Source organism: Lepisma saccharinum, chromosome 29 (genome assembly GCF_977018435.1).
Source record: "Lepisma saccharinum chromosome 29, izLepSacc3.1, whole genome shotgun sequence".
Taxonomy (NCBI): Eukaryota; Metazoa; Arthropoda; class Insecta; order Zygentoma; family Lepismatidae; genus Lepisma; species Lepisma saccharinum.
The window spans coordinates 26677536-26703492 of NC_139257.1; the positions used below are offsets into that span (position 1 = coordinate 26677536).

The 25957-nt window shown below is 43.4% G+C and overlaps 3 protein-coding genes across 3 annotated transcripts in view; 1 reads left to right on the plus strand and 2 right to left on the minus strand.

Moving 5' to 3' along the window:
• Positions 1–25957, plus strand: part of LOC145981446 (calcitonin gene-related peptide type 1 receptor-like) — a 280055-nt gene that overhangs the window by 35895 nt on the left and 218203 nt on the right. The gene's annotated exons all lie outside the window — the stretch shown is intronic.
• On the minus strand, positions 20446–21090 carry LOC145981444 (uncharacterized). Its single transcript, XM_083114676.1, has one exon. It carries the CDS (start codon positions 21088–21090, stop codon positions 20446–20448), a length of 645 nt encoding a protein of 214 aa, XP_082970802.1.
• LOC145981445 (uncharacterized) lies at positions 23509–24450 on the minus strand. The gene has a single exon (XM_083114677.1). The coding sequence runs from the start codon at positions 24448–24450 to the stop codon at positions 23509–23511; it is 942 nt and encodes a 313-aa protein (XP_082970803.1).

Consider the following 25957-nt stretch of genomic DNA (forward strand, 5'->3'; position numbering starts at 1 on the left):
GGTGATTTTAATCGGGTATGGTACCGTGTTTTGACAATTGAAATTTCGCTACTCAAAGTCCTCTGCAGCCTATTCGAAGCAACGGATTGCAGTAGAACTTGGTGTAGTGACTATACAGACCATGTGGAATTGCATGTCGACGAAATACAATAGCGCAATATTTAGGCACTATATAGACATGTGGAGCTGAAATAACGATAACCAGAAGTGGCATGCAAAACTTTTTTGTAGTTGATGTTTGTACAGCATTGTTCAATATGCGTCAGTGTGAATGAACCCTTGGAAGCGTAAAGGCTGGTTTACACTGGTCGAGTAAGCGGGAGAGTCTCTGACCTGTCTGCTCGACTCGACCCTTCCATGGCGAGTAGCTGTTTACAAGAGAGAGAGAGAGGGGGGAGAGAGAGAAGGGGCGATAAAGAGAGAGAGAGAAGGGGTGAGAAAGAGAGAGAGAGGATGGGAGAAGAGAAGGAGAGAACCTTTCTTTTCCTCTCTCTCTTTCTCTCTCTTGAATAGAGAAAGAGAGAGAAGAGAGAAAGAGAGAGGGAGAGAGAGGGGGAGCTTCGAAAAAAAGAAGGAACCGTCTCTCTCTCTCTCTTTCTCTCTCTCTCCCCCTCTCTCATCTCAATCACCCCCTTCCCACCCCGCACCCCTAGGGGTGCCGGAAAGGAAGAGAAAGAGAGATAGAGAAAGATGATTTCCTGCTATCTTTCCTTCTTTCTTTCTGGAGGGAGAGAGAGAGAAAGTAAGGTCCCTCTCTTTCTCTTTCTCTCTCTTCTCTCGCTTCTTTCTTTCTTTCCTTCCTCTCTCTCTTTCTCTCTCTCCCTCTCTCTCTCTCTCTCTCTTCTCTCTCCCCCTCCTCTCTCTCTCTCTCCATTAGAGGGGAGGGCGATGGGGGCCCAACCCGCAATCAGCACGGAGAGAGTGAGAGAGAGGAGGGAGGGAGAGAGAGAGAGAGAGAGAAAGGTTTTCTCTTTCACTCCTTCTTTTCTTCTTTCCTTCTCTCCTTCTTTCTTTCCTTTTTCCGCTCTCTCTCTCTTTTTCTCTCTCTCTCTGTCTCTCTCTTTGCTCCCTTTTTCCTTCTCTTCCTCTTTTTCTTTCTCTCTCTGCCTTTACACACTTTCTACTCGACTTTAGCAAAGTGGGATAGCTGTTTAGTGCTCTTTGGACAGAATGAACCCATCGACGTCGTTGGCGATTAAAAGAAATCTCAAACGGTTTACACACATTTTTTACGAGAAATGAATACAATAATGCACGAGGACATGTCTAGAAAGAAAATTAATTTCCTTTATTTTTCTATTGTCGATTGTTCTTGGTTATACATAGAACGTAAATTCTATATTTTCAATTTTACTTCTCCCACGCCATCTCATCTCCTGCATTTATGGCCTCATACGCCCGTAGTTTCTTTGGTTTGGACACTCATATTCACGGTACAGTTCTACAAACTTTATGTTGTCACCTGTCGGACTTGCATCACCTCCAAATTTTTAATTAAAAAAAAACAATTACAATTAATGATAAGCAAACCCACAACACTCTGCCGCAGCACAGACTCTATACTCTCCTCAGAAGGCGTTTATATTGATCGAGTTGTCGAGTTTACGCGCGAGTGAAAAAATCGATGAGGGAGCAAGCAACTAGATCGAGTCGCTGTCCTCCTTTCGACTGTTCCGACTACTGGAGCGAGTACTGGCTCCAGTACTTTCCCCAGTTGTTTACACGAGGAGAGTGGCTCGATTTACCCAGCTACTGTCCCGTCTACTCGACCAAGCTAAACTGGCGGGTGAAACCTCCCCCGCTGCGCTGCGAGGGGCACGTATTGAAAAACGACAGCAGCGATACAAGCGGAAAATCCTCGAACTTTCAGAAGTTGTGGGAACTAAATACTTGTCTTTTTGTCATAAAACTATGTAGTTTCTGTTGAAAATATTGTGCAAACGCTTGGAATTATCTATATAAATTCACGACACTAAGATCCACAATATTGAACCTACGGTATTAAATTTTAAATCTCTTCAAACACCCCATTTAAAGCTGCGGTTTTTCACATCCCATTAATGCTGCTTTACTATTTTTTGTGCGCCAAACTAGAACCTCAAATTGATTTTTTACAAATTACATCACTTCGTGTATCCTTCTAGAAAAGCCTTGGAGAGTGTGACCGAAATTGGAAGCATATGTTAGGAGATTTTGCCAATAGAAGGAGAAGCAGTTTTCAGCTGTTGAGAGAAACATCCAGCCGAGGCTTAATGGTCGTTTGAAGCGTTTCGCGGTGAATGGTAGCGACAGGCCGGGTAATACCACAGATAAACGTATTACAAGCAAATGTGGAACTCAATCGACAAACCTTCTCCGCTTTAAATTACTCCCTGCAAGAAGTTCTAGTATCCATCGCTGGGAGGCGCCAGTTGCACTTTTTGCTCAGGGTGTACATTCGCACAGGTCAACGAATAAATCTCCCTCCTCACGTCAGGAACCCCGGGGAACACGGAATGGCTTAAACGGGAAAACAGCTTTCTCCTCGAAGATTCTCACAAAACTGTCCATCCTCAACATGATGGTAAGCTAGGCTTCCATGTCAAGCAATCAACCACAACCAACGTAGGGTCGGAAACAAGGGAGGGTACGCCCATTTTGTGATCACTCGGTATAGTATCAAAGTAGCATATGGCATATAAAAACGTAGATCTAACTTATTTTTCTGCCTGACCCTTTTTCCTATGTGGCACTTTCAAGAATTTTAATGTAGGGCGCTTTCTTGACACCCCGTCATGTATCAGCTTTTCATATCATCATCCAATAACATCTTGGAAGCTGATCATGTGAAATCTTTCCCTGTTCCCCTTCTAACAGACTGGCTAATATGTCAGATGACCTCTTTCTTCTCTTGGGTTCGCAAAGGCCCAGAGGAAGCCATCCAAGTGAAGGGGAATCCCCGTCCCGTGTCCATTTGCACAGGGACCAGAATCTCGAAATGAAACCCAATACGACCTGGCTTCTTTTCTCTTCTTCCGGAGAGGTAGGTTTGCCGAGGGATCAGAAAGGGCGAACGGTCCTTGACTTCCTAGCGAGGAACCAGAAAAGTGCTCCAACAGCAGTGATTCCAACCCTAGAATAATGATGCTAAACCTAGCGCAATTTGAGTTTCGTTGCCACCTATACTTCTCGCAGGCCCAACTTGCGGCTCACCTACATAGCTTTATCTGTCCACCCATCGTCTTCGGGAGGTGTGGCTCGATGAGTGTCAACAACCTCAGTTGCGAAGTAAAAGCTGTAGGGGTAACATCGCTTTCCCGTTACAACGTTGCCAAGCGTACGTTTTTTGTCAGTTATTATTGACGTATTTGTAGTGCGTGGGCGTTTTGTGTACTAATTTTTCGTGCGTCTTGTACTATTGTGCAACTTTTATCCAGTGACGAAGCTGATGAACTCTCTCTCTCCACCGTTTTACAGTACATTTGGCAACTGTATATCCGACGCTCATTTGTCTAGTCCTGACAGGAACTTTCGGTGCCTTGTGACTCGAAAACAGCCGATGTCAGTCGAAGAGAATTCAACTGATCGCTGATTCGTTGTTTCTCAGCCGCCACTGCGAGCTGTATAGCAGTCTAGTCCCTGTGTTTGGCATAATAGAAAAAAATGGCATAATTTGCAAACTTGCTTCTCTTGGAGGGAGAAATTCACTTCAAGGGAATTGAGGAATTGAACATAAAATTACGTGTATATCCAGATCTTGTTTCTCTTCATATTTTCTCTATTCTCCCCAGTTTACCCTGGGAGGAACATTTCATGGCAAGATTGATTGATTTGGTGTTTTAAGTCCACTTTATGCACAGTAAGGCTAATCGCTACTGCACCTACAGTTTAAGGTGGGATCCGAACCACTTGTACCAATACCGGGTATTGAACCCGGGACCCCTTAATTACAAGGCGACTCCAAAGGGGAGGCCATTTCATGGCAAGAAATCGGTAGAAAGTTGCGTGAAATATTCCACTTTGTAGTCGACGAATCAACTCTAACTTTCTCTAGTCCAATGTTCAACTCATCTAGGTAGATGCATAACTTAAAATTACAATCATCCGGAAATAATTATAATACATTACCATTACGAACTATCGATAATGGTAAATTCCACAATTTATCAGCATTTATCATAATTTCGCAGAGTAAATAGCACTTTTTCTTATCGGGAGGTTGGCAACACTGTCCAATAGGGAGGAACCCAGTAAAGAGGATCCTTTTGTGAGGATCCTGTTTCCTGTCTTTTCCCGCCAATATCGTTAGTAGAGTGCCACACACGTAAATTTGCCGTTGCGTAGAAACGAATTTTCGTTTCGTCTCCCCCTCTCTTAGCATCACGTGTTCTACCCTGCTCGAAAACCTTCGCTATTGTTGCCACATTGTCATTCCATTCCGGGACACACTCGCGCAAACATAATTGAAAACAATTGAATAGCGCTCCATCTCGCGGTTCCCACCGTTCGGTAGGGACGCTAATGTGGCAATATAGCACGGCGTAGTGCTTGCTTCTTTTATGCAGTGCATGTTCATTGGCTAGCTAGTAACTAGTGTTGCCAACTGTAATAATGAAGCACTATTTCTGTCACGGAAGGGGAAAAGGCAGGTAAAGTGGCGGTGAGTTTTGTTGGATTGGAAGCACCATATTTTTATTTTATACTAAGTATTTGACCGGTTTGACGTTGTGTGCGTGTATTGCGTGTGTGTATGTAAAAGTGTGTGTTTGCTAATGAACGTTAAATTCCATAATGCCTCCAGTTCTGTCGAAGTTGAAATCAAAAACCTTGCATAGCCAAGCTCGGGAAATGCTAAGCAACGTGCACGAGTTCATGAAGGAGGAAGCCAGTCATTGTGTTAGCATCCCAATAAAGCATTTTGGCAAGAGAGCAGCGAACAGCAGCAACAAATTGTTCATATTTCATAATTTTGGAATTATTCAAAATAAATAAATTATGTGGCTCCAACATCATTTCAACTCTGGCTCCGGCACGTGTTCTTGTAGAAATTGCATAGAGGAGGCTGTCATTTTTGCTGCTTAATGCGATACATATTGTTTTCTGTGTTAAAATTGCCATGCTTTGATGGGTGACCAAGTTCATAGCAGGGCCGGCGGAAGGGGAGGGCGAACCGTCCCATCGCCCAGAGCGGCAAAATTTGAAGAGAAGAAAAAAATAAGCCTATTGAAAACTGTGATCGAGCGATATATTCTTTTGCGCTGAATATTATTGAAATAGCTTAAGAAGTCTCATTATTTATTTTATATTTTGATGTTTTATTTAGGAATATATTGATTTTCAATTTTCCGTTGCTGCGTAATGACCGGGGGGGGGGTCGAAATCTGCCGCCACCTCCCAGGGAGGCAAAATGACTAGCGCCGGCCCTGGTTCATAACAAAATAAAAAGCCGCGCAGCTTATCGTCTAGTGGCAGTATATGTACTTGTTATTGTTGTGGAAGCCGGCATCCTTTGTAAATGTACAACAAAGGCAACCGACTGTCGCCGATCTAAGAGAGGAAATAATAATACTGCTTCAGGAGGAGTGTTATGGTGCAATTGTAGCGGTTTAACACGTTGGCATGTTATTATCTGCCGTTGCAGTTCCATACCAGTGTATACGGGTTTTGGGAGTGAAAAGTTAGAACGCCACCAGTGCATTAATGCAATGAAAAATAATATATATATATTTTTATTTTGTTTGAAATCACTCAAATAAGGAATCGTATGAAGAAGTCTTCTTTGCAGCATTTTTGGTAATTTTACTTATGTGTTAGTTCATATTTTGCGAATTTTTAGTCCATATGTATGTAGCTACATACAAAGCCACTTGTTAGTACATATTAATCCTAGTCCTGGTATAATGCATGACGTTTAAAACTCAACGTTAGATAGACCTGAATTCTCTAATTTTATTGTTGTACGTAACAGCTGTGCATCGGCGCACTGCAGCGATTTTTCTATCTGCTCCATTAGCAACACTGCTTCTTTAGTTGTTTCGCGCATAGCACGGCAGAATTATCTGCGCTGGACTCTATTCTTGTGGGATTGGCCTGCGGGTCAACACAAGGCAAGGGTTGAAATAAGTCGAACCCTACCGTTGGAATGATGTTATACGTTTTACTCCAGAAGGTCCCCACGGCTCAACGATTCGGTTAAGTGCTTTTTGATGTCGGAATTGATGTTGTTTTTTTCTTAGCGCTTACAGGCGAATAGAGAAGAGGCGTTGTTGAATTTCACCGTAGTGATCGTATTGCACACCTTCTTTATGTATCCTTCGTTATTTTCAGCTAATTTTACTATTTTGGGGGGATTCCTAACTTGCTTTCCAGATTGGTAAGCGTCAGAGGGGGCCACTCCGCGACTTGCACGTTATTGGCTAGAGCTTGTGACGTCACCAAGCGGACACGAGCGGAAGAAAGCTATGTATAGAATGTAGCAGATGGCCCATGAAACGCTGTGTTTTCATGCATCTTTTGATATTATACACCAAAGCTGTTAACTTAATTTGACCACAAGAGATCAAATACGCGATAGAAGAATACACTTATTCCGAAACAATGCATAGTTTATTTTTCATACATTATATGCGTGATATCTTGTCCCTGTAGGCTGTAGTCCACTGCCAGCTTTTCTTTCCAGCTAACCTATTGCATTTATTTTAAATGTCTAATTCTAAGGAAAGTTCTTGTCCGGGCATATTATGATATGAATTTTTACTGAATGTCCTGGAATTTCCCTTTAATACTTTTACGCTACTTTTCAGATTCTCCAGTTGATCGCCACGATGAGGATAAATTTGTTTTTGTTATTTAGCGTCTTCTTCCACTTTTGACTAATCGCGACGAACAGGATGGTGATGATTAGTTTAAATTGATGAAGGGACACTCTCAGCAGGCACGTATCCAAGGGGGAGCTTAGGAAGCTCGAGCCCCCCCGAAAGTTTGCGGTTTACAATAGTTAAAATGAGGTTTTTGGTTTCTTGTGGTGTGAAATAAAATAATGTGACGGTAATTTAAGGAGAGAAATAATTATCGAGTCAAGCACGTATGCAAAGTGGGAATCAGGGGGCTCCAGCACCCCATTCAGGAAATTACGCTACATAAAATTAGGTTATGGCTTCTTAAATAATGTGATGATAATTTGAGATAAATAATTTTCGAGCCAAGACACAATGTTCTATAACACTGTTATTGTTAATAGTGCGCACCCAAGGTGGGATCAGGGGGCTGGAGCCCCCCTTATTTTTTTCCCTTTACACTACATAAAATTAGTTTTTTTTTTGGATTTGATTTATTTTATTTTACTTCGCGTTTTGTTCCTCTTAGCTAATTTACGAAGATGGGAATGAGTGATGAAATGATGAAAATGATAAATGGACATTCACACACAACCATGGCCGAGTGGGATTCGAAACCGGGACTCTTGGCGTCGCAGCGCGATGTGCTAACCACTCAGCCACAGGGTCCGGCAAAATTAGGTTTTTGTTTTCTAAAATAGTGTGCCGATAATATATAAGGAGAGAAATACTTACCAAGGCAACACGGAGAATGTTCTATAACCCTGTTGTTGATAATATTGCATTAAAACTTTTCTTGCGCTTTCGGTGTTGTCGCAACACTATGCAAAGACTGCATACGTAGCACCACACGTAGGACGATTCATTGTAATTTTTTAATCTCTGGAAAGCGCGAGAGGGAACGTTCTTGAATAAGAGAAGGAGTCGACTACTGGCAACATTAACGAATCGTTTTATCTGTGGAACGTTCTTGAATATAATGAGGTTAAAATACGCGGCTTCAATTTCCAGGTTGATCTGTACAACAGAATCGGTTAATGAGTATTCAAAGGTAAGTGTGATAGTTCATACAGTCGATTAGTGATCAGTCAGTGTCTATTGGTGGCTTTATAAGATCTAGTGATTCGAAAATGAAAAGGACTAAATACCATAAAGTAACGAAGTCTACTACTAGTTCCAGTTCGGGTCCAAAGCAGAAGGCATTAACGACAGCGGAATTTCCGGAGCCTCAGTGTAGTGCTAGTTCGGGTCGAGGGGCGAAGAGATCGAAGGTCTCTCTCTAAAGTGAATATTTAAGCAGTAACGGGTATTGGAGCGGTTAATTAAAAAAGAAATAAGCTGCACAGATCAACTAAAAATCAAAGTTTTGAGTGATGAGTTAGTTGTGCCCGGACCAAATTTTCCCAGAATTTTAGAAGAGGAGGATAATGCATACTATTTTTGGTGGTCAGTCCTCATTTTGCCATCTTTTCCTCTCTTTGACGTTAATTTTTTTACGGAATACTTGGGTCAAATTTGGTTATGACCACAAAACCCTCTCTTGGGCACGTCACTAGAGGTAAATGAGTAAGCATTTAATCATATTGGGAGAAGAAACACTAGATGTGTTGGGATCGGAAGGGTTTTCATTGTGAATTAATTGTTTCGAACTGTATTCGAGAAGACTTACTTTGTTTTGTGCCAATATACGACAAGACTGCGGAAGTTGTGACAGACAATTGTGAACACTTGCGAGTGCTTAGGGGTCAATATGAATAATTTGGTGGGTTTCGGCTTTTATAAGAACTGTAAACATGGGAGGACAAGACGCAGTAGTGGTGTTCAGGCTCGAATCAGAGAGAAATATTCGAGAAATTTCTGCGTCCAGTTCTCAGCCCACAATTTGAGTCTCGCGTTGTTGAGTGGATTGTCCATCCCGTGCGTGTGTAACAGCTTCGTAAAAACACTCGAAGACGCCATAGATGTTTTGATGTCTGCTGATAAGAAATGGACAAACACACATACTGAGATGGTTCCGGCACACAATGTTAATGCATGGAAACAGAGGAGTTGAGTGGTAAAAAATGTTCCGATTTCACGTTCTGACTAATTTGGCAGCCTTGAACAGTGGCGACGATTTTGGGGATAGTTGCTCCCCATTTTTTTGCCTTCACACTATGACCTCTTTATGCTAACCCTTGTATACCAAGGGAAGAGAAAGTAAACTTTTCTTGCACCCCCCCCCCACTCCCGTTTTGAACCCAATTGCCACCATTGGCCTTAAACATACAGTTGTGAGGTTCTATATATACCCCTTAAAAATATGGTGTTTAGCCCACCACGAAAGGAATTCCTAGATACGCGCCTGACTATCAGAGAACATCTATGCCCATGCTGGGACTTGAACCGGGAACGTCGAAGGCGAAATCGAAAGTCGACCACTTAACGCCCTTGGCTACCGAGCCGGCGAATGAATTAGATAATGACTATTGTATAAATGGTGTATTTTCGGGAAACATTCAAATAGCAATATTTCTTCTAGGTAATATATCCTAGGAACTTCATTCTTGCGGGTTTGCTAGGTTCTGGCATGTGGGCCCACAATCTGTGTAGTACTCTGTACTGTTTGTGATCCACATGGATTTGTGATCATCCATTTCATCTACTCACCATTCATTTTCATCTTTGCGATTAGCCAAGGGGTAAATTATACTAGAAATAAAACAAAAGCAATACAAATACAAAACAAAAATAATGGAACGATTATGCTGTTACGTTTTCCTGTATTTTAGGCACGTCGCATTTATCAGCCAACAGTCAGAGATTGCTTTTCGGTCGAATGATACTTCTAATAATCGGAGGTAAATGCAAATTGAGAATTATAATTTGATCTCTTATCCACCTGAGTTGAGGATCTAAATTTCTGGATTTTATTTGTAACAATATTTACTACTGCGAGGAATTAAAAAAAAAAAACTTACGGCTAATTTCGTCACTGGCTTCCTATTCTGTAATAGTTACATTTGTTGTAAGAACATAATGCATTAATTTACTTTGTAAATATAATTAAATCTCATACCATATCGAACACACACATAAAATGTGTTTTACTAATAATACAGTGCGCAATTAGAAAATAAGTCTTGTGAAGCAACACAAATATGGCCTCCCCGATGGTCTAGTGGTAGCGCCGTCGCCTTGTAGTCAAGGGGTCCCGGGTTCGATACCCATTGTAGGCACATAGTGGTTAGGATCCCACTTTAAACTGTAGGCCCAGTCCCAATTAGCCTTAGTGTGCACAAAGTGGACTTAAAACACCAAATCAATCAATTACAATATCAAGTAGGTACAGTCCCATTAGCCTATTTATGTTAAACTTTATATTGTTTGGCAACCTGGAAAGGTCATTATCGGAATATTGCTATTTGATGTTGCTCGAAGTTTTTTTGTTTTTTTTGTTCGTTGCAGTTTCAAGATACCATCCCTTTTCTGTTACTTATAGCTTTTGGGGGAGGGGGGCAAGTACCACTGTGTACCCTACCATAATATGTGCCAATGCGACACAATATATTAAAAAATTGCCCCCTCTAGGATTGACTTCGCCCCCCCCCCCCTTACAAAGAATTCCAGGCTACGGGCCTGATTTAATAGCTTCTTAGGTCATTATTTACATGACAGCTCTTCTCATTGATTGACGAGAAGATTGAAAGGATGTGCAGGGGAGAAACGCCTGTCCTGTAAGTCGTACATAATATTTTCAGCACAATTTCTCAACAAACGCACATAAAGTAAAGTAGCAGTGCAATTGTTAATTAGTGTTCGCTACCTACGAGATGTTCAAAGTATTATTTTCGCGGACGATGTTTCAACTTCAAAGCTAATAAATCTTATCTTGCACTCGATATTCAATGAAGCAATACTTACAAACTGAGTTCCGATTGTGTAAAGGTTTTTGAAAGTTGCATACGTGATGATACGGAAGGCGAGTGTGGAAGTAAGGCCAGAGGCGCAACCACGAATTTTTATCTGGCGGGAGAAAGTACCAGGATAAACGTACCAATAATAATAATAGTAATAATAATAACATTAATAATGGCATTATTATTACTAGTGGTAGTAGTAGTAGTATCAAAGACGTTATTATCCTCATAAATTACGCAAAAGGGAGGTAGATGTCTGTGCTAAAGCATTTATTTGGAACAAACGATTTGAAATATTTTTTCAACACCAGGAATTTTACATTAGCTAATAATTGAAAACAAGCACACAAACTGTATTTTTGAATGGCAGAAAATGAATGATAAATGCATGCCGAAGATATTTTTTTGTACATATAACATGTATAACTTTCATATGTTTTATACATATGCAACATGGAGCGACATAAAATAAGAAAATACATATGCAAGATGCTAACACTAAATTATGTACGTATTCAAAGTTTTTTCGTTACATATATATACAAAACATATTATTTAAATACATCACATTACAAAAAACAATTATATTGCGAGCGAAGCGAGGAAGAAAATTTTTTGATCCAATTTTTGCAATTTAAAACAATATTGATTTAATAAGGAACAAATAATATCACATGGCGCTAAGGCATTCTCTCTTTCACATTTTTTTTTTTAAATTTGATTATTTGGCGCCCATGGCCGACTCCCGACGCTCCCTAGCTACGTCTCTGAACTTGACGAGACTGAGAAAAGCTGGCACTGCAAGCGAAGCGAGCAAGAACATTTTACGAAATGTATTTTTATTTGTAGAAAATTTGAAATAGAAGGGGGCAATTTCTCCTCTGTGCCCCCTGCAGGTGCCCTTGGCCATCAATGTTTGCCCCTCCTAGACTTCCGTCGAAGGTTGGGGGCCAATGCCCCTGCTCTCCCCTGTGGTTGCACCACTGAGTAAGTCCGAAATTTGAAGGAACAAATTGAATCAATCCTGCTACAGCAACTTTTTGGGAAGCGATGATCACTTTATTCCAGGCGATTTTCTTCTATTATTATTGCACGTGGCAAGAGCACAAACAGGTTGATTTGTTCTCATTCTACCGGCATTAAAGAAAAAGTGTGTATAAGTAAATAATCGACCCATTTATCTCAAGCTTCCGTATACGATAACGAAGTATGTTCCATTCTGTCCTCTTAATGACGTCATAGCGCGCACAGAATCATGGGAGAAAATCTCGAAACCTCGGGAATGGCCTACCTTATAAAGGTACCTTGGGTAAGCGTGACGGGCTACGGCCCCCGCTAGAACCAGCTTTAAACCCTGGCTAAGGCAGGGGCAGTGAAGTACGGTGACTTGGTGGAGAAAGAGAGGAAAGAGGTGGAGGGAGAAGGAAAGGAAAAAGGTGGAGAAAGAAAGGAAAAGGTGGAGAAGGAAAGGAGAAAGGTGGAGAAAGAAAGGAAAAACAGGAGATGGACAGGAAAAGGAGCAGAAAGAAAGTAAAAAGGGGAGAAGCAAAGGGAAAATGTGGAGAAAGAAAGGAAAAGGGGGAGAAGGAAAGGAAAAATGTGGAGAAAGAAAGGAAAAAGGGCAGATGGAAAGTAAAAAGGTGGAGAAAGAAAGTAAAAAGGTTGAGAAGGAAAGGAAAAAGGTGGAGAAAGAAAGGAAAAAGGTGGAGAAGGAAAGGAGATAGGTAGTAAAAAGGTGGAGAAAGAAAGGAAAAAGGTTGAGAAGGAAAGGAAAAATGTGGAGAAACAAAGGAAAAAGGGGAGAAGGAAAGGAAAAATGTGGAGAAAGAAAGGAAAAAGGTTGAGAAGGAAAGGAAAAAGGTGGAGAAAGAAAGGAAAAAGGTGGAGAAGGAAAGGAGATAGGTGGAGAAAGAAAGGAAAAACGGGAGATGGAAAGGAAACTTTGCAGAAAGGAAGTAAAAAGGGGGAGAAGGAAAGGAAAAAGGTGGAGAAGGAAAGGAAAAAGGTGGAGAAAGGAAAAACGGGAGAAGTAAAGGAAAAAGGTGGAGAAAGAAAGGAAAAAAGTGGAGATGGAAAGTAAAAAGGTGGAGAAAACGGGGAAAGGTGCAGAAAGAAAGGAAAAAGGGAAGAAAAAAGGAAAAGGGGAGAAGAAAAGGAAAAAGGTGGAGAAAGAAAGGAAAAAGGTGGCGAAAGAAAGGAAAAAGGGGATGAGGAAAGGAAACAGGTGGAGAAAGAAAGGAAAAAAGGGGATAAGGAAAGGGAAAAAGGGGATAAGGAAGGGAAAAAGGTGGAGAAAGAATGGAGAGTAGATGTAGAAAGATGGGGAAAAGGGGGAGAAAGAAAGGGGAAAACGGACATAGAAGCAGCCCCAGAAATATTAAGAAAGTCAAAAATCCTTAAGGTTTTTGTTCCTTCAAAACGATCTTTAGTTAGTGTCTATTTGAAGGTGAACAATAATCGTTCTCTTCCTTTGCAAACCCTGCCATGATTTTTTTTTTTAAAAAAAGAAATTCCTTTTCTTTCAATGTTTGCAAAAGTTCCCTGATTTGATTTGATTTATTTTACTTCGCTTTTTCTGCCGCTGTTTGCTAATTTGCGAAGATGAGGATGAGTGATGATATGATTAAATTGATGACTGGACACTCACAAACATCCATGTCCAGGCCGGGATTCGAACCCGGGACCACCAAAAGTTATTTTTCAACCTCATTCATAATATGTTATTCTTCTATCAAAAATCATAGCTTTGAGTGTTCATTGTTCTTCAAAGCTTTTAATTATAATTTTTAAAAAATGCTTCGCTGATCCGTCTCGACGCTGGTAATGGCATTATACGGTACTGAAAGCCCCTGTACGTAGTTATTTAACGGTACAGTTTGCAACACTACAGTAGATACAGTATCAGACCTTGCTGATGTACTGCGACTACATTTCAGCCCGAGTAGAGTTATCGTGCATAAAACTGGCCAGTTATGGTTCAAGACCATTTTCGTGCCCTGCTCCCTTAGCCGGGTCTCCCTTATCGCACAACACTTCTGCAACCTTGTGTTCTGACGTCAGACGAGGGATGCCCATGTTGTCAGTTTAGGTCTGTTATGTTTGGTTCTCTTAGCTTAAATACCCTGCAAATTTATTATTTATGCTAAGAGAGCTAAACCTAGCTAGCCTAACATAACGACTTGGGCATTAACCTAAAAATAACAACAGTTCCTGGTGACGTCAGAACCCAAGGTTGCAGTAGTATTGTGCGATAAGGGAGACCCGCATGGTCCATCGCGTATTTACAAACCCTATAGTACTGCAGAACCTCCAGCGATATTTGGCTACTGATTGGCTGCCATTCCGGAAGTTGATGCAGCGTTCCTTCAAGTTAACGCTAGATGGCAGGGTTCAAATTAACAGTGTAGATTTCAGATATCCATCCCAACAAGATAAGAAACCCATTTACAATAAGGTTCGTTTTTTAGCAAAATTATTTAAATTAATGTATTAGAAGACAGAAATCAGAACTCTTTTTGAAGTGAATGATTTTTCTATTTAAAGTCACATCAGTGCAAACATTGTTACTACCAACGACTATTGAGAAAATTATGTATATCCAACGTATAACATTTTAAACATTATATTTTATTATATAAACGTATATTTCTTAACATAATTTCCACAATCTGTTTACAAACTTTATTACTATATAATCACAAGTCTAATTTTTCCATACTTTTGCTGTAAATGAAGAAACAAGGAACAATGGACACGGAACATAAACACTTCCGGTTCACACAGCCAATAAGAAAGTGTTATATACCTCTGGTTCTGCAGCACTATAGGGTTTGTAAATACGCTTTTGTCAAATCGCCACGAGATGGTGCTGATACTTTCTATATCGAAAACGAACGGACTGGGAGAACTTACAAGTTCTTTCTTTTCAGAAGGTAAAATATAACTACGGAAAAATTCAAAGTAAGAAAGTATTTTGCAACTGTAATGCTGAGGGGAAACACTATTGGTCTTGCTATACTGGAATTGACGCGCATGGCATGGATATATCATTGTCTTTGTTCCATCATCCTCATCGTTGAAGTTATCCCAAGAGAGAGAAACGATTTAGAATCATCACAATTTAATCATTTTTCTTATTTAGAACTGCCTCCTGCCATTTTTGATGGCATGGAAAATTCTATATGTTATTTCATGATGCGCAATACAAGAAAGCTTTGCTCAGAGTCGCTTCTCTTCTATAAATTAAATCATTAAATCTTAATAAGCCTGCATATTTACACCAGTAATAATGAGTTGATTGTTAGTGTTCTGGACCGCCAGAATATCTCCGGAAATTTGCAAACTACAGGCTTCCCAGTGGCTTAACATTCGACAATACCGCCCGCCACTGTTTCAAGGCCTGAACCAGTGGCGCAACCACAGGGGGACATTGCCCCCACAACCTTGGATGGAAATGAGTTCTAGGAGGGGCAAGGGGGCAAACATTTACGGCCAAGTGTGCCTGCAGGGGGCAATTACCGCCAACAACATCAAATTTTATGCAAATAAAAATACTCTTCGTAAAATTTTATTGCTCGCTTCGCTCACAATGCCTGCTTTTCTTAGTCTTATCATGTTCAGAACCGTAGCTAGGGGACGGCGGGAGTCGGCCCTGGGTGTCGAACGATCTAAATGGAAATAAGTTGTAAAATTGATTGATTGATTTGTGGTTTTATGTCCACTTTACGCACAGCAAGGCTAATCGGGACTGGACCTACAGTTTAAAGTGGGATCCGAACCACTGTGAAATGTGCCTCCACCGGGTATCGAACACGGTACCCATGGATCACAAGGCGACGATATTGCCATTACACCATCGGGGAGGCACAAAAGTTGTAAAAGAGAGAATGCATTGACGTCCCGTGAAATTATTTGCACCCTATGAAATCAATATTGATTTCAGCTTGGAAAAAATGGGATCCATTTTTTTTTTGCTCGCTTCGCTCGCAATTTCTCATTCATTGTTTTCTGTAATGTATTGTAAATTACCATACAGACAAATAACAATTGTCTTAATTGATTTTGTTTTAAATGCATGAACAATTGTTTGGAGGAAAAGGAGCGTGCACATTTGGGAGATAATTTGTCATTTTTGCTGTTGGTATATTGTGGTTATGTAATGTATTTAAAAATAATATATGTTGTATATAATATGTATTAAAGAAACTTTGAATTCGTACACAATTTAGTGTCCACGTCGCTTGATGTTGCATATATGTCAAACGTATATCGTGCATCAAAGTAATACATGTTAATGTAAAAATGAATTATATTTGGTATGCATTTATCAAGCATTTTCTGTCTTTCAAAAATAGTTCGTGTGCTTCTTTTATATTATTAATGTGAAATTGAACGTGTTCAAAAAATAATTCAAATCGTTTGTTCGAATACAAATGCTTTAGCACCAACTTCTACCCCCTTTTGCATAATTTACGAGGGTAATAACGTCTTTGGTACTACTACTAACAATAATAATAATAATGTTGGTCCTGGGTTTTAATCCCTGCTTGGGCATGGATGTTTGTGTCTATTCATCAATTTCATCATATCATCACTCATCCCCGTCTTCGCAAATTAGTCAAAAGTGACGCAATAAGCCATGTAAAATAAAGCATAATAATAATAATATAACATTATTATTAGTATTTGCATTATTATTATTATTATTATTATTATTATTATTATTACTGGTACGTTTATCATGGTACTTGCCCCCCCCCCCAGAAAAAAAATTCGTGGTTGCGCCTTTGGACTATAGATATGATGGCGAATTGGTACTTTTGATCACGGGCGTCGATAGCTGGGGGACAGGGCCAATAAATGGAATCTGGAAATATGTGTTATGTATATATGTAAGTTACTGCCGTATTGCACAGCTTGTTTTGAAAGTCCTGCACGATTCTAAAAAGCTATAACTTTAAAGTAATGTTTATATAAATCATAGCCCTCTATGATCCTTCGGGCTACGTATAAACGAAATATTGTTTTTTTTGTTTGTTTTTTATGTCAAAGGAAAATTTAAAATTTTGTTCTGCCAACATTGCTGAATGACGTGTGTGCAGGCGATCACGTGAATCCAAGATGGCGTCGATGCAGAAAAAGTTCAGTGCATGTTATGGCTTGTCTGGTTGAAACCCTGTGTTTTGGTGCTGAGAAGTATCCAGAGATGGTACTAACTCGTACTGCAGACACATGAGCGTCCACCTCTTGAAGTATTTCATTGAGATAGCAGCATAATGCAATGAGCGCTGTAAAGTACATTGAATATCTGCGAAGAAATAAGAAGCGAGGTCCACAGCTTCCTGATGTCGTGAAAGATCAGCTCCTCTCGTGACCCGATTCACGAGATGTTCCTTGATTCCTTTTTCCTTCCGAATTGCTTTGAGGTTAATGGCTGGATGAAAGGTCGTTCTGTTTCTATATTTCCAATATCGGTAATGGCGGCACAAAATTGATTTCCGTTCCCCCCTCTCTATCTTCTTGACCATCTCTCCTAATCTCCCTTTATATATATATATAGTGTGTGTGTGTGTGTGTGTGTAGCTACAGGGTGAGTCACCTAAAATTACCACCGGAAATAGTTCGTGAACAACAAATAAATATTGAAAAACTGCTTTCGCAGATATAAAGGTATGAGAGGGGCTCATGCTTTCCATACTTTCAAATGAGCTAAAAATAAAATGGGGTTTCCATTAAAAAAAACTAAGTTTGTCTTGAAAATCGTACTTCCTTAAGTAGTTGAACTTATCGTGTCCGCTAATCTCATGAGCCACTGTCATACCTTTATATCTGCGAAATCAGTTTTTCAATATTTATTGTTGTTCACGAAATAATTCCGGTGGTAATTTTAGGTGACTCACCCTGTATCTATATATATATATATATATACACATACACACACACGTACATACATTTTCTTCGTCCTTCTCCTTTCTTGTCCATTATCTCACTATCTCTTATTTCTATCCTTTCTCACCGCTCTCCCTATTTCCTTTCTCTCCCCTTCGTTTTCGCTCTGTTGATTCTCTCACTTTTTCTCCTTCTCTACTCACTGTTCCGTTTCTTTCTATTCATTATATTTCTTCTTCTCCCCCTCGTTATTTCTTTCTTCTCTCACTATGTTCTCTATTTCTTTCCTAACTCTCCCTTTTCTTTCTTTCTCTTTATTTTCTCTTTCTCTCATTCATTTCTTCTGTTTCTTTGTCTCCGTATCTTGTCTCTCTATTAGAATCTCTCTCTATTTTCTTGCCTTCGCTACGGATCTCTCTCCCCCTCTCTCGTATTCCTTCCTCTCTCCCTCTCGTTTTTCTACCTCCATCCCTCTCTCTCTCTCTTTCCTCCCTTCCTCTCACTCCCCTCTCTCTCTTTTTCCCTCCTCCTCCTTGTTTTACTGTTTCTTCTGTTATCTCGCTCTTAACTTCTGTTTTTCTTTACCTTCTGCCTTTTATTCCCCCCCCTATGTTGCTCGCTCAAAGAACGAAAATGGCTGTCACTCGATTGATTGAGTTGGTGTTATTAAGTCCACTTTATGCACACTAAGGCTAATTGAGACTGGACATGCGGTTTAAAGTGGGATCCGAACCACTATGCGCCTCCACCGGGTATCGAACAAGGGACTCCTTGATTACAAGGCAACGAAGCCAGCACTGCGCCATAGGGAAGGCGGCTGTCACTATAGATAGATATTTTAGTCTAATGTTTATTCCTGGGTTCGAATCCCGGCCTGGGCATTGGTACTCTTTGTGAGTGTGACTCCATCAATTTCATCATTTCAACACGATTAGCCAAAAGTGGCAGAGAAGGTAAGTAAAATAAACAATATCAATGAACCAATCAATCTAATGCTCATATTTCCGGCAACCAATGCCCGTTGCAGAACCTCACGAGCGGAGGAATAATTTATGTCCATTGGGCAGGAACTTATTACATCTATAAATCTGCGAAGATTTACATCTTGAGCAGTTCCTTAAATAACGAAGGTCAAAACGGACTGACTGGCATTAGCAGGGAACAGATGTAGTAAAAATGTGCTAAATATGCAAAAACATATTTAGTTATTTTCACCAAAGTATAGAGTTAAATATGGACTTAAAATTGTAAAATTTTACCTTTTTAATAATAAAAGACACTACATAGCTACACAAAATACAGTACGCTTACATTGAAAGTGTTCGAACGTGAATTTCTTTCTATTGTCTCTTAAGATGGATTCACATTGACTAAAACTGCGTTCAAAATCGCAAGAAGAAATGGGAGTGTATTTCAAATTTGTCACTTATTGGCAACAAATTCACTCAACTCCTTTGGTCACACGGCCACATGTAGAGGAAAAGGTCTAAATATGAGCCCCCTTTTTATGTTGTCATTTTCGGAACAAAAAATTAATATATCACGCACCTGCCTTTAAAATGCATATCTATGAAATATATACTTAAATGTAATAGTGCCCGACCCTGTGGCCGAGTGGTTAGCACATCGCGCTGCGACGCCAAGGGTCCCGGGTTCGAATCCCGGTCGGGCTTGGTTGTTTGTGAATGTCCATTCATCAATTTCATCATTTCATCACTCATCCCCATCTTCGCAAATTAGCCAAGAGGCACAAAACGCGAAGTAAAATAAACTAAATCAAATCAAATTAAATGTAATAGCATGCTAAAGTATAGAAGGTCTCCATTATTTTTTTTAAAAAGCAATTTCCAAAAAATGGTAAAATTATGTATTTCAAAATTGTGGTCTAAATATGGGCTACTAGTGGCAATATCACAAAAAGCAATTAAAATTTTAAAAAACAGTAGTGTATCGTTAAAACATTATAAAATTCATATTTATGAATAATCTGTTGTTTTCAAAATCACGCGGTATGGAAAAATCGAAATTAAGAAAAACATCCAAATATTTGTTGAAAATGTGATCTCAACATTAGACCTCATGTCATAGCCCATATATAGACCATCACATTATTTTCTCCTTCAATTTATTTTCGCTCTCTGCGGTACATAATTCACAAACAAATCATGGCATTATAGAAGCCCACATTTGTTTTATGTACCGCTAATATCATAACCTATACAAAGCAGACGAGAATTCAGAAAACGCTGGGTTAAAACATACCTGCATAAAAGTTTTCGGAGGTCGCAATTCTATAACAGCGTCCAAGGCCGAAACTAACCACCACTTTCTCTTTCGAATTAGCGCCGCAACCTTTGTCCTTGACGGATAACCAGTTCCAATAGCCTCTGCCAGGCTGCAGCACCGGGGAAAGCTGATAACTCCAAAACCCATATTTAAACCTTCGCCCATATTTAGACCTTCTCCTCTAGTTATTCCGCGAATATGGAGTTTATATTGCGAAATGTTCTGAAATATGGAAATATGTTTGGGGTAGAATCACCAAATCAAAGGATGTTGTCTTACCTTATTGTTTATTCTAGATGAACACTACAGCTACACTACAAACACTGAGTAATACCGAAGGAGACCGCTCCCGTCGTTGTCTCCGCGATGCCTTGAGTCTCTCTATGCTCTTTTTCGTCCCCTGTCTTTCACCCCTGCTTCCAGGGGTCACTTCCAGACCTCGCGTCTGGTAAGGCGGAAGGAGTTCCTTCTCCCACTGTTAGGTGGCAGCAAAAGTCAGCGGCTTTCGCTACACCACAGTGACTGTCGCTACACCAGCCCCCCACGGAGAAAAAGGGTTACACCTTGTGTGGGAGGCGAAATGTTACGCGTCGTCCAGAACGGGTGACGTAGTCACCTTTTGGTGACGGACTCTGTTGACGTTGCGCCGATGGTGGTTGGTTGGTGGGGGGGTGCGTTGGTGTGTCTGAATAATCCTTGGTTGGTGGGACGTCCTCCGTCCAGGTGTAGGCTGGTTTGACCCGGTCAATGCTGACGCGGGTCTCACGACCGTTGAGACGCAGGGTGAAGGTCTTGCCGTCTTTGCTTAGGACTTGGTGTGGTCCGGAATACGGTGGTTGGAGGCTGCCTCGTACGGAGTCGTCACGGAGAAAGACGTGGGTGCAGGTTGCCAGGTCCTTGAAGACGAAGGTGCTGGATTGATTATGACGGGAACCGGATTGTGGTCGCAGGCGAGCCATGTGTTGCCGAAGTCTGGAAATCAGGTCTGAAGGGTCTTCCATCCGGGTGGCTGTTGGTGGCACGATGAGCTCTCCTGGGAGTCGGAGAGGTTCGCCGTACACCAGTTCGGCAGGGGATGCTGCGAGGTCATCTTTGATGGCTGCGCGAATTCCAAGGAGCACGAGGGGCAGGGCTTCTATCCAGGTGGAGCCAGGGTGGCACATGAGTGCTGCCTTGAGGTGGCGGTGAAAACGCTCGACCATGCCGTTGGCGCATTGGTGGTAGCTGGTGGTGCGATGGCGCTCGGAGCCGATGGTCCGTCCTAGTTCGCGGAAGAGTTCTGATTCAAATTGCCGCCCTTGATCTGTTGTGATGCGGGCGGGGGAACCGAATCGCGAGATCCAGCACGATGTGAAGGCCGTCGCGACGTCCGCCGCGGTGATGCGTTCCAAGGGGTAGGCTTCGGTCCACGGCTGTCAGGCAGTACTTATAGGGTCCCGCTGATGGAAGAGGCCCGAGCAGGTCGATGTGCACGTGCTGAAACCTTGCAGACGGAGGAACGAAATTGCCCAGTGGTGCGTGCACGTGTCGGGATACTTTGGTGCGCTGGCAGTCTTGGCACGATCGGGCCCAAGCGCGACAGTCTTGCTGGACTCTGGGCCAAACGAAACGCGACGCGATTAGGCGCGCGGATGCTCGGGTACCGGGATGACTGAGGCCGTGCAAGGCATCAAAAATGCGGCGGCGGTGCGCGGCGGGTACATACGGCCGGGGTTTCGCGGTGGAGGTGTCGCAGTAGAGCTTGACTTCGGTGCCAGGTATGTCCATGAGCTGGAGGTGGAGGTCGCAATCGCCGTTCAGGAGCTCACGGAGCTCATCGTCCTCTTCTTGGGCGGAGGCGAGGGAGCGCAGATCGGGGGAGGGGGTGTTCCCGCGAACTGCGTCCACCCGCGATAGCGCGTCCGCCACCACGTTAGAGGTGCCTTCAATGTAGCGGATGTCCGTGGTGAACTGAGCGATGAAGGAAAGTTGGTTGAGTTGCACTGGAGGTAGTTTGTCACGCCGCTGCTGGAAGGCGTAGGTGATGGGCTTGTGATCCACGTATATGGTGCAGTGTTGCGCTTCCAGGATGTGACGAAAGTGCTGAACGGCTGCGTAGACTGCGAGAAGTTCGCGGTAGTACGGTGGCCACTCGGTCTGCTTGGTGGTGAGTTTCCGGGAGAAAAAGGCAAGGGGTTGCCACGAGCCGTTGGCGAACTGTTGCAGGCATGCACCGACGGAGGTGGCGGAGGCATCGGTGAAAAGTCCCAGCGGGGCTTCGGGATGCGGATGGGCCAGGAGCGTGGCGTTCGCAAGGCTGGTCTTGCAGGCCTCGAAAGCTTGTTCTAGGTCTGGCGTCCATGGGAATGGCTGGGATCCTCGGAGGGTGGTGACGGCAGCATGCAGAGGAGCTTGGTGTTCGGCAGAGGATGGCAGGAAACGACGGTAGAAGTTGATCATGCCGAGAAAGCGACGCACGCCGCGAGCCGTGGCTGGTCGTTTGAAATCCTGTAGGTCTGCGATGCGGTCGGGAAGCGGTCGTGTGCCGGCAGCGGAGACTTCGTACCCAAGGAACGTGACGGAGGGGGTCCCAATCACACACTTCTGAGTGTTAATCAGGAAGCCGTGGTCCGAGAGACGTCCGAAAAGGGCGCGGAGGTGTTCGCGGTGTTCCTCGTGGTTGCGTGATGAGACGAGTATATCGTCGATGAAACGCTGGAACGTCTGCCCGGCGTTGCGTAGTCCGAAGGTAATGTATGGGAACTCGAACAACCCGAATGGCGTGGTGATCGCTGTCTTCGGGATGTCGTCTGTGTGGACAGGAATTTGTGTGTACGCCTTGACCAAGTCGATGACCGAGAAGACGGTGCATCCGTGGAGGTGGTTGCTGAAATCGTGGATGTGCCTCACTGGATAGCTGTCCGGAATCGTCCGGGCATTGAGACCACGGTAGTCCCCGCACGGTCTCCAGCCCTCCGTTTTCTTGGGTACCATGTGCAGCGGCGAAGACCAGGGGCTGTCGGAGCGACGTGCGGTGCCTTCGCGCAACATGGAGTCGAATTCGGCCTTGGCTATTTGTAGGCGATCTGGAGCGAGGCGGCGAGGTCGGCTGGACACGGGAGGGCCCGGGGTGGTCCGGATGTAGTGAACCGTGGAGTGACGCACTTCTCGCGGCGTGCCGGCGGGACGCGTGAGAGTCGGGAAATCGGCTAGGATGTCGCTGTATGGAGAATCGTCCGACAAGGCCTTGATGCTGGGTTGCGTGGTGTTCGTTGGCTGGCAGGGAGCAGAGAGTCCCGTTCGTCCGTCGAGCAGGCGCTTGTTGCGACAATCCGGTAGCAGCTCGAAGTGGTCCAGGAAGTCCGATCCGATGATGGGCACGGAAACGTCCGCGACGACGAAACGCCATGAAAACTCGCGACGCAGGCCGAGTTTGAGGCAGAGGGGCAGAATTCCGTACGTCTTGATCGTCGAGTCGTTTGCGGCACTGAGCACGTAGTCGGTCGGATGACGTCGGTCCGGGAGCAAACGTCTCGGGAAACAACAAATATCCGACCCTGTGTCGACGAGGAAGCGGTGGCGGCTATAGCGGTCGGTCACGTACAGGCGGCTTCCACCAGGCCGGCAGCCGTTTGCCGCGACTAGCGGCTGCCGTTGGTGTTTGTTGTCGCGGGCGCGTACGTGCATGGGGCGTTGCACCTCTGAGCCTGGTCGCCGAAGCGGTGGTGATACCAGCATATTCCCTCATCTCTTCCTCTTGACGGCGATCTGCGGCCGTAGCGGCGCGGGCTGGTACGGTCACGCGATTGCGAGCGGCCGCGGAAGGCGCGAAAGTCGCTTTGCAGGGACGCGACTTGGCGAGTTAGCTCCTCGACGCGCTGGAGAAGCCGAACCGTGTCGGAGGCGGGCGCGAGTGGCGTCGCGGTCGCGCAAATAGCCGGCGGGTTGGGCGAAACGGACTGTGCGGCGATGTTGCTTGTCGCGGGGGTGAGCATGAGGGGGCTCACCTCCACGATGCGGTCCGCGAGCGTGGCAAGTTGGTCCAGCGGAAGTTCCGAAGACTGCACCTGCAGAATCGCTTGCACTTGAGCGGGCAGGCGTTGGAGCCACAACGTACGCAGCAAGTCGTCACGCATGGGAGTGGTCCCTGCGAGTGACTGGAGGTGACGTAGAAACTGGGACGGTTTGCGACTGCCCATTTCTTCTTCCATGAGGATCTGCCGCAATCGTTGATTTTCAGACAGGGAAAATCTTCGCGTGAGTTCCGTCCTCAGCCGGGTATAAGGGTCGGTCGCCGGTGGGGTACGTATAATGTCTCTCACTTCTAACTGTCCCACGACGTATGCGAACTTCGTCTCTTCCCGGGTGATGTGGGCAATGGTGAACTGGGCCTCCACTTGCGAGAACCACAATTCCATGTCCTCGGGCCAGAATGGGGGGAGCTTCACACTCACTCGATGTACGGAGTCCAGTTGCGGTGGTACTGCGTGTGGTGCTGGGGTCCTCGGTTGAAGTGCTTGCTGTCTGAGTTGCTCGTTTTCCCGCCTCAGTTGGTCGAGCTGCGCTTGAAGTTCCTCTGTCATCGCGGTGTAGTTGGTGCATCCAGAACAAACAAAGGGGGATTGGGCGCATCGTCTAGCATGCACTTGTTCGATCAGGCTGGTATGGTACACAAAGGGGGCAATCACAATTCACGGCCCCCAAAAAAAGATCACGTCGGGGTCACCAATTTGGGGTAGAATCACCAAATCAAAGGATGTTGTCTTACCTTATTGTTTATTCTAGATGAACACTACAGCTACACTACAAACACTGAGTAATACCGAAGGAGACCGCTCCCGTCGTTGTCTCCGCGATGCCTTGAGTCTCTCTATGCTCTTTTTCGTCCCCTGTCTTTCACCCCTGCTTCCAGGGGTCACTTCCAGACCTCGCGTCTGGTAAGGCGGAAGGAGTTCCTTCTCCCACTGTTAGGTGGCAGCAAAAGTCAGCGGCTTTCGCTACACCACAGTGACTGTCGCTACATATGTAAAAATAACTAAAATCTGTAAAATTTGATCCAAAACCTAACATATGTACAAATAAGGAAAATAAAAACTGATTTTTTTTTCTGTCTACTTGCCATGATGCGCAAAGATAATACAAAATATACGATTTCAGCTTCATATATAAATATGTATTTACATATGAATGATAGGCGTGCGCAGGCCCTCTGATTTAGAGGAGCAAATGTCTTGCTGAAAGTTCATGCGGAGAGGAAAACCCTCATTTCATCTCGCTGTTTTATTGTATTGATGGTTTCTAAACAGAAGCAAATACACTTTGTGTCTATTCCCTTCCCCCTACATTTTTCTTCTCTGTGGTTCAGACTAATTTACATATAACTATGATTTCGTACAGCAGATTCAAGACAAATAGTCATAATTTTATCATTTCCAATCCGTGGCCAATATATTATGCTACCACATACAGGGGTTGGACAAAATAATATGAACAGCCGATTAGATTGGTTTGAAGAGCACGATGACGCACTTACACATCTTCCCTGGCCTGCACAATCGCCTGATTTGTTTATTACCGAGCTATTGTGATCAGTATTGGAAACAAGAGTACCGGCCCGTTTCCCTCCGCCAGCATCTCAAGGAATTGGAGCAGTTTCTTGTTGAGGAATGATATAGCATCCTACTGACTACCATCCAGGATTTGTATGCATCCATTCCCAGGAGGATTGAGGCTGTTCTCAAAGCCAAAGGTGGTCCAACACCATATTAGGTTGGTGTTCATATTATTCTGTCCAACCCCTGTAGGTGTAACACAACGAATAAAATGCGTGAGTCTTATTAACAAGTTATTTGCTGGAGATCGAAGTGAGAGAGTCCAATTACATAGGAAATAAACGCGCCGAAGTTCCTGGGAGCTTTCGTCGGCTTGAAACTACTTTATTTCTTCAAGAGAATTACGAGGGCTCGAATTCAGCAACCTCTGGTGAGAGAAGTTTGAAACTTGGAATGGGGAAGCGGGAAAGTCTGAAGAGTACAATGCATGGTTGCTCAAAATCCAAAATGTCTTTACACCCTCACAAAAAAATAGGAG

Coding starts and splice junctions, on each gene's coding strand:
- LOC145981445 (XM_083114677.1), bottom strand. CDS start 24,450: ATGACAGAGGAACTTCAAGCGCAGCTCGACCAACTGAGGCGGGAAAAC.
- LOC145981444 (XM_083114676.1), bottom strand. CDS start 21,090: ATGGTCGAGCGTTTTCACCGCCACCTCAAGGCAGCACTCATGTGCCAC.